We start from the raw sequence: 9334 nt of genomic DNA, 5'->3' as shown, positions 1-9334 counted from the left end.
TATTTCGAAATTGAAGGACGCTAATTTACTCAAAATTGATACACCTCGGCTTACCATCTAGCGGAAGGTTTCGGAAGGGTGAAAAAACATATATTTAATACTTGCGCCGGGTATTTAATGTTCGGCTCCGCCCGAACTTAGACTTTCTTACTTGTTTATTCTTACTTGTTACCAATAGAGTCACTAATGTTTTAACTAATATTTTGTTACTATCATATTTTGTAAATAAAAAAAAACGCTTTCTATAAATTCGTGCTTACTTCTTCATATATGACATTTTGATGGTTTTTGTCGCTTCTAATTTTGTTTAAAGAACACATTTGCATTACACTCGATAGACAGCAAGGATCTGACGGAAGCGTAAGCGTTTCGAAAGATACACCTTTTAGGAATAAGTTAACGTACATATAAGCATTTTGAAGTAAGCGATTTTTGTTTTACACCCTCTCAANACGCTTTCTATAAATTCATGCTTACTTCTTCATGTATGACATTTTGATGGTTTTTTGTCACTTCTAATTTTGTTTAAAGAACACTCTTGCGTTACACTAGATAGACAACAGGGATCTGACGGAAGCGTAAGCGTTTTGAAAGATACACCTTTTAGGAATTAGTTAACGTACATATAAGCATTTTGAAGTAAGCGATTTTTATTTTACACCATCTTAAACATGATGTATTTTGCGTTGCCATATGGCAACACGGGGTCAATTTGGGTTAAGGCTCGTTTTCACGACAATTCGACTGCTGGACTATTGCGACTATGTATGCTTGCATCAAATTAAGGGAACTTCTACTGCGAATAGTTCTCCATTAATAAATCGCTGCCTTTTTTCTTGTACGGTACTTGCCTTGTCATCGTTTCGTTATCCACATCGCTACAAACATCCTGGTGAGCTCGATCTTCAGTAGGCGCTTTCACTAGAGTTCGGACTTTTCATATGATTCAACTGGTTTCCCCATGCTAAAAGAGTTACACCCCATGCGAAACACGAAAGCACATCAATATGTTTATCAGTTTTGACTACTTTCTTTTGCTTTTTATTATGTTCATTATTTTTGTATAAAATTACTAGCAATTACTCGGCGTGCTTCGCTGCGCCTTAAATGTATTTTTGTGTTGTAACTCTCCCCCTAAGCTCTTATGGCTTCATTTACAAAATATTTTTAAAGAACTTTATTCGCCAGCTGTTTCTGTTTATTTATTAGTAAAAGGCAGGACTGCCAATCTTGCGACAAAACAATAATAAAAATCCAAAAAAACACGTAAAGCCAAACAGAATTAATTGCAAAACGTGTTATGATACACACATTAAATTTCTTATGTGCACCCTCCACACAGACCCCAATCACTTCTGAAAATTTCATTTCATGTGCACCCTCCACACAGACCCCAATCACCCCTGAAAATTTCATTGAAATCGGGCAAGCCGTCTAGGAGGAGTATGCGAACAGGAAGTTTTGCCACTTAATTTTATATATATAGATAGAAGATAGCTCTTTATCTAATAGATACCACATAAATCTAAGTTTCAGACTTTGTACCAAAATTATAAAAATTTCACAAACTTTCCATATCAATTCCAAGCATTTTTATTTAAATTTTTAGAATAATTCTTGGTATGCAGTTTTGTAGCTTATTAAATTCTAGTATAATAAAGTGCAAGTTTTAAGTTGCTAAAAATCGCGTTGATTTTTGACAATTTCTTTGCTGACGGTGTTATGCACTCTTTTTTTTTTTGCAATGCAATGCGGCAGCGGAATTTGAATTTTTAAATTTACTAGGTATTTTTTTCTACAAAATTTTCTTTTACCTTCTACATAGATATTATAGTTTAAGAGAGGAAAATATATTAATCTTTTAATTAGAGTTTTTAGAAATATATTTCATAAAAATCGTTATTTTTCTAATATGATTATTTTTCTTTTTCTAATAAATTTTCTTTAAATTTTATTGTAAGAAAATACTTATTTAATGTCATAAATTTTTAGGACGTTTTTTACTTACTTATTTCTTTTTATTTAATTTTCTTTTAATTTTGAAACTTTATTGTTCCGAAATTAAATTTTTCGAAACTTATTTGATATAATTTCATTACATTTTTAGACGCTTATTCTTTTCGTTTTGTAAATGAATGTTCTTTTAGTTTTTAGACTTTTTTGTTTAAGAAAAAAGAAGCAATATTATATTTTTAGAAAAATTTTGGCTAAAGAACAAACAGAATAACGCTAAGACCTCCTCAATAGAAGATCTTTGAATTAGTCCTTCGAAAGACAGAGAAAACCACCGCCTGGTCTTAGGAGTATTGTGAAACATTCAGTTCCTAGATAAGATGCGGACTAGGATTTTGCACATCGCCTTACATCGCCTTATGTGTTAAAACTGCAGGCAGACAGTTTAATTTTACTTTACATAATTTGCCGAGTGATCCACCAAAAACTTTGCTGATCTCTACTAGGCGACCAGATGGCTCGAAGGCTTAATGGATCGGCGTTGGCAGCATTGCATTACATTGTTGTTAAAATTACGCCACCGAGTTATCCACTAACACTCCTACTTAAAAATTCAATGCCAAGCTATGTCACTTTATGTACTCTATACCAAACTATATTCTACTTTTATAGTGTTGCAATGATCAGCAACGACCTCTATTTATTATTTATCACAATGCCGCAGTTAAAAAAGGAAAATAATATTCTTAAAAAAAAAAAAACAAAGAAAAAGTGAGCAGTTCAAGGCTTTGACGTATGAATTGCAAGAAAACTCTAATCAAGTACGACTGGTACTATAAATACTTCTTACATTTCTGTTACTATAGTACGAGTATGTATATTCTTCATGAGTTCAAAATACTTGCACTACAGCAAAAATAAAAGCATCAATTAAAAGAAAAAATATATTCATAAAAAATAATGCAAGTGTCACTGTTATCAGGACTGAGTGTGCCCTATCATGCGTCGGCCTGGATCCATGCTGTCTTACATATGTATGTATGTATGTACACGCACGTAGTTATACTACATCATAGCTTACAACAATTATTATAAATGTGCATATATGTATGTATATTTAGTATGGGCTCGTTTTCATATATAGAAGTATGTATGTATGTAAGCACAGATGTCTCGCTATTTAGCTGCCTTCCGAGTTCAATGAATTTTGTGCATTTATTACACTTTGCGGCAACGTCAACGGAAAATCACATCTTTCAATTGCATTTTTCATACTTAAAATATTCTGTAATATTAAAAAAAAAAAAAATAAATAAAAAATTGAACTCGCGCTTCTTTGCATATATTTTTGCACTGTTTTATAGATAAGCCGATAATGATTGCTGAAGAGTTTTGCTCGTATACAAATGGGTATCATTAAATTTCGTAATTAAACAGATTTATTCATTATGGCAGCGAATATGAAGCCAGCCAGTTGTTGCTAGATATTATGGCATTAAAAGATTAAAATAAATTAAAGAGTGCTTCAATGTGAATTAGTCGACCGGGAGACAAAGTAAAAATACTAGGCATTTGAAGTGATTGTAAGAATTAATAAAAAAAAAGTTATAATGAAACTACAAAAATACAGTCTATTTGGTGTGATTCTTATGCTTCATGCTGCGCTAGCATCGTCTTGTGTGGTAAAAGTGCCGTAAGTGAACTCAAGAGGGGTGATTTTAAAAGTTATGAGTTTCTCTTAAAAACAAAAAAAAAATAATAATAATAAATATCTGGACTAGATCAACTTCTTGAGGTACCATTGCTTTAAAAATGGCGGAGGTGATAATTAAGTCTTTTGAGTACTTCGAAATCCTTCAAATAATATTGATAAAATTTAGGCAGAGGGACACTTGCGAGGACACATTTGCTGCAACTTAAAGAAACAAGCCCCAGATAAATTTACGGCTCGAAGTTGTGTGATAATTTCGATGAATTTTAACAGAGTAAACTAGAATCTTTTTAACTCTGAGAACAAGTTTCGTGACACCCATTTAGGAGAGCGAATTTACTATTTTACCAGAGCGATAATTCAAACATTTTGTTCAACGATATTTGGAGATTATCAGGTCCTTTTTTGATTATCTCAAGCAGTTATCGTGTGTTGGAAACTTGTGCGGTTAGAAATTCTACAATTTCTAGTCGCTGTTTCAGTAGTTCTTATAGGTCGAAGAGTTGGAAAATTGCTTGGTTACCTTACCGCTTAAATCCGTAGGTTAGGGAGGAAGGAACAATACAAGAGATTGTTAACCCTAACTAGTGAAGTGTCTGGGCGAATAGGCCTACAAATTTCATTGACCATTTGGGAGGCATTACAATTGGAGGTACTTTTTTTTGGTGAGATGGAACGCTCTAAAGAGGTTATTGCGAATTATGATGGAAGCATAAAACTTATCGTCCAAGTACTGAGTGCACTTTTGGTACGTAGTCGTAGTCAAAACCAAACAGAGTGGATGAAAATATTAAGGATGCTTATATTTTCTACTCTATTCTAGCTATTGTCGCTTAATAATTGCTACTAAACTTAAAACTTCAAGCCTGGGGTCCACCAATTTATTGTACGTCCTTTTCAGGTTACGCGCGTGTCATATTCATTTGCCTTTACGGCACCATACGTTCCCTATGACCTGATTGCTGAAGATTAAGAACAAATATTTTCCTGTATATAGTTCAGACTGATTGCAAGACTCGGACTTCGATTGACGTCAATGTGGAACACTCGCGCTGCGACCTGAAAAGAGCTATTGCGCTAAACCCTAATTGTAATCACTCATTTGGAGGGTGCCATATTCCAGATTTTGGATGGAGAATAGTATAATCATTCCCCAAGGTGTGTCGTTTTACCTGGCCAGAATATGCTCTGGTATTTCGTCCACCAGCCCAAAAAACCTGCAGTCCATGTCTACAGAAAGTCGCATTTTATTCAGCCCATAATACTTTAGCTTGCCGCGTCCGATAAGGTAGTCAGCTCGAGGTTCCTACTAGGAGCAGTTACGAGTTTCTTTGATTGTCTCAATCTGAGATTATTCCCAGCTCCTTAGCAGTTCTGCAGTGTGTCCTTTAGATGTACCGCAGAAAGGCTCTGGACCATGTAAACGCATTTGCGCTCCATGTTTTACGTGACAGGCTGCCTTTCCTTCAAACCCTTCATATCCAAGGACCCACTACAACCTTATTCGATTGTAGGCGCATACCTGGCCTTCTTTTCAATAACAATAGAAAGTGGCGGAATGGCTGTAATGCCCCAAGGGAATCCGTTGGTCAAGCGCGCATAGCTCCTGTGCTGGCCACGCGGAAAAAGTGGTCTAGCTTTCCGTATATTTAACAACGTTCGTTACAACCGTATTGAATTAGAAAGACGTTAATTTGGGTGATATTCCCCATTTACCATGAAGTCTTTGACAGGCATAAAACGCCCTTGTAGCCTTGTTGGTAACATTCGAAAGCTGTGAAATGTTAGATGTGTGTTTCCTCTTCTGAGAACTCAATTCCTATCCGACGAAATGTACCTTGGGCAAGTAGATTTTTCTTCTCTTGGGGAATGGGACAATGATGGACTTCAGGAGGTTTATTGACAATCCCTTTGTAGCACATCAAACCCTCTCTGGCAACACTCTTTTCCGTGAACTATATTCAAAAGTATTAGACACTCCCTAATCCGCTTTGAGTTTGTTACAAAAAACGTCAGTGACGTTATTGTCACCTAGGTCCAAGAATATTGCGATTTACTTACCTTTATGGTGGCGAAAGTTACTTGTTCCAAAAGCTGGCACAGGTAAATCTCCATGTGGTTTCGTTTTATCTCCATTGTGAGTATAGAAGTCAAATCAGCTAGGTTATCTGCTAAATCCCAGAATATAACATATTCTTTTTCGAGCTCAAGACACAGTCGTCACAGTCTAGTCGAAGCAGGGAAATACAAATATGTGTGTCATCTTTCGAAGTCTACGTCCTAACTAAATTTCTATGGTATTTGTATTTGATAGAACCATGAAGACCCGAGTGGCGCTTGTAACAATGCGGAAATTTCAAGTAGATGAAAATTGTACAAAAAATTGTGGCCCAAGTCATAATCCACTGGTGCTGCGTACTGTTAAAGAGGTGAACAACTTAAATGTTTCTTTCTCACTTCTGCTCATCAACTTTCAATTATGTTTTTTAGAGCTACACGGACACTGAGGAAGTATGCTGTGATGGCTATGTGCGCGACACTAAGAATGGGTAAGTCAGCCTACTCCAAACCAAGGTACAACTAATTAACTTTCTTCCCTATCTTCCCACAGCGATTGCCAGCCGAGATGCGCAGATTGCAAAACAGGAAAATGTGTGCGGCCTGATGTTTGCCTATGTGACGAAGGCTTCAATAATATGAAGAACAGCACCATTTGTGAGCCCGAGTGCAGTGAGCCCTGCATTAATGGACAATGTATCGCGCCAGATTTGTGTGCCTGCCATGATGGCTTCAGTTTCGTCAATGGCAGCGTGACAGACTGTGAGACTAAGTGCCTGGTGGACTGCACCAACGGACGCTGTGATTCGCCGCAGAAATGCACTTGCAATTTCGGCTACGAACGTAATGAAACGTTGGGTCTCTGTGTACCCATTTGCGAGGAGCCGTGCGAGAATGGCATTTGCAAAGCGCCCAATGAGTGTAGTTGCCACAACGGGTTCGAGTTGCGCTTGGGCACGCTGGGTAAGTGTGAACCGGTATGCCAGGGCGGCTGCCCGAATGGCTACTGCAACGCACCAAATGTATGCAAATGCCAGGAGGGCTATTACAACCTACTCGGCCTGGCCTGCGTGCCCAGTTGCAAGGAAAAGTGCGTAAATGCGCATTGCACGGCGCCGAATCAGTGTACCTGTCTAGAAGGACATATTTACCGCAACAACTCGCGTTCGGAATGCGAACCAACTTGCGTACGCGGCTGTCAGAATGGCTTTTGTAACGAACCCGGCCGCTGTGAGTGCCATCAGGGCTACAGGCAAGTTGAAGCGCATTTGTGCCAGCCAATTTGCAAGGACGAATGTGTGAATGGACATTGCTCCGCACCGGATACATGCAGTTGTAACGAGGGCTACATCTTTAAAAACGGTTCGAGCACCGAGTGCGAACCGCATTGTCCACGTGGTTGCAAGAATGGTAATTGCGTCAGCCCAGGCGTATGCAGCTGCTTGCCGGGCTTTCAATCGTTGCTCTTTTACCTCTGTATTCCGGTTTGTACTCAATCCTGTGTGCATGGCACTTGTACGGCGCCAGATACTTGTCGCTGTTTCAGTGGTTATCGGCCGAACGCGCTGCGCTCAAATGAGTGCGATCCCGTTTGCAATTTCGACTGCGGGCATGGACACTGCATTGCGCCGGGTATTTGTCAGTGCGCTGAGGGCTACTCTAAGAAATGGCTGACGGGACGTTGCGAGCCGCACTGTACGCAAAAGTGTATCAATAGTGTTTGCGCGGCGGGCGGTATATGCCGCTGCTATGAAGGCTTCCGGCTGCGCAAAGGCTCGAATGCGATCTGCGACCCCATCTGCTTGCCGTCGTGCATCAATAGCAATTGCGTAGAACCAGATATGTGTGAGTGTTGGAGTGGATATGAGGAGACGCGTCACCGCAATCTCTGCATCGCTCACTGCCGGCCATCTTGTGAGAATGGCAAGTGCGTGGCGCCAAATAAGTGCCAGTGCGCCGATGGTTATCGCGTGACAAACTCTAGCGAGCCGCATCGTTGTCAGGCCATATGCAAAGATACTTGCGTCAATGCCGAATGCTTGCGGCCAGATGAGTGTGTTTGTTTGGAAGGCTATACCTTTCTCAACGGTAGCCGCACTGAGTGTGCGCCACGATGCGAGCAGGACTGCGGTCATGGCAGATGTATTGCGCCGAACGCGTGCAGTTGTGACTTGGGCTACCGGCTCAAACTCAGCGCCGACAACGATTTGCCAGTGTGCGTGGCTTACTGCAACGAATGGAACTGTCTGGGTGGAAAATGTGATGTCAATGGGATATGTCAGTGCGGCGAGGGCACGGTCTACAATGAGCGCCGTGGCGCATGCGTGTCGAAATTGGATGCCATGGAGGGGCGCTTAAAGTTCAGGTGAGAATATTGATTGGTTGAGAATGAATACTTTTTCGGTTTCGGTAAAAGGGAGTTTTGAAATCGATAAACTTACCTAAACTGTTTTTCTATTGTGAAATTTTATTGAAGTTACGAGTGTTGTAGCCATTTTATTTTCCAACAAATTTCTTTTAAGTATTTCATAATCAAACATATCTATTTTAAATAATTAGCGGCGTCTCTGTTTCGCGCTGGACCATCGGTGCCGTGTCCTTATTGCTGATAGCTTTGTGCGCACTGGCAGCTATACTGGTCTATCGAGAATATGCGCGCAGACGTTTCCGTGAAAAACATGGTGTGCGATTGATTGAAAATCCAACATTTGGCATCGTAATTCCAGGAGCAGGTGAAGAAGATGGCCTCAATGTACAGGAGGAAGAAGAAACTTGAGCTTTAGAGCGCATATTGTAAAGTAGCATACAAAAATTGTGATATTGAAAAATTATTCAATCATGAATCGGATGTTTTGTGAAACGTTTTAAAGAGTTTTTTTTCATTACTTATAAACTACAGAAGAAATAAAAAAATAAATAATATAATTCAATCAAAAAAAATTTAAAAGATTTTAAGGTCCGCAAAAATGTGAATTTTTAAGGTTTTTTTTTTACTTCACATTGAAACATTAAATTCAAAATTGGGGGTTTAGATTAACTTTAAAATTGTTTGTGAATTAACTTACGCTATGTTTTTGTGATTCACAATTCTTTCATTAGAACTTTTCGTACTTATTAAACATTTTACAGGCTTCGCTACCATGTACCCTTCAGAAAGCACTGATTGTGTAGATACGCTGTGTTCATTTAGGGATAAGCTTTTGACTTTGGAACTTCTGTGACCCGATATGTGTAGGAGCCGAAGCTGAGTGACAAAATTTTCGAAATAATTTTAATACATTTAGCTTTTTCTTTTCGTCTTCGTGCTCGCTTTCGTAATCGTGAGCGCCTTTCGTATTCATCTTCGGGTTCATATTCGCTTTCGTCGTCATCTTCGCCTTCACCTTCGTCTTCGTATCCGTATTTGAATTCGTTTTCGTACTTGTGATCGCCTTGTTCGTATTCATCTTCCTCTTTGTACTCGTCTTCGTGTTCATATTCGTTTTCGTAGTCATCTTCTTATTCGTCCCTAGTCTCCGTGTTTGCCTTCGTATTCGCTTTCGTTTTTCTATTCGCACTCGTGATCGCCTTCGTATATTTTGACAGCAAACGCTGCAAAGCACCTCTCATTTA

General features: G+C 39.0%; 1 protein-coding gene across 1 annotated transcript; it reads left to right on the top strand.

The window, feature by feature from the left end:
• The first annotated feature begins 3384 nt into the window (after positions 1–3384).
• On the top strand, positions 3385–8653 carry NimC2 (Nimrod C2). The gene is made up of 5 exons (XM_017609616.1): positions 3385–3646; positions 5979–6093; positions 6155–6213; positions 6276–8087; positions 8282–8653. The coding sequence occupies exons 1-5, from the start codon at positions 3564–3566 to the stop codon at positions 8496–8498; spliced, it is 2286 nt and encodes a 761-aa protein (XP_017465105.1). The 5' UTR covers positions 3385–3563; the 3' UTR covers positions 8499–8653.
• The last annotated feature ends 681 nt before the right edge of the window (positions 8654–9334 follow it).

The sequence above is a fragment of the Rhagoletis zephyria genome, unplaced genomic scaffold, assembly GCF_001687245.7.
Source record: "Rhagoletis zephyria isolate East Lansing unplaced genomic scaffold, Rhagoletis_zephyria_1.1 Rzeph_scaffold_00239, whole genome shotgun sequence".
NCBI lineage: Eukaryota > Metazoa > Arthropoda > Insecta > Diptera > Tephritidae > Rhagoletis > Rhagoletis zephyria.
This window is presented reverse-complemented; position numbering and strand designations above follow the sequence as displayed.

Coding starts and splice junctions, on each gene's coding strand:
- NimC2 (XM_017609616.1), top strand. CDS start 3,564: ATGAAACTACAAAAATACAGTCTATTTGGTGTGATTCTTATGCTTCAT. Junction 6,094..6,154: donor TGCTGCGTACTGTTAAAGAG/GTGAACAACTTA, acceptor TATGTTTTTTAG/AGCTACACGGACACTGAGGA. Junction 8,088..8,281: donor GAGGGGCGCTTAAAGTTCAG/GTGAGAATATTG, acceptor TTAAATAATTAG/CGGCGTCTCTGTTTCGCGCT.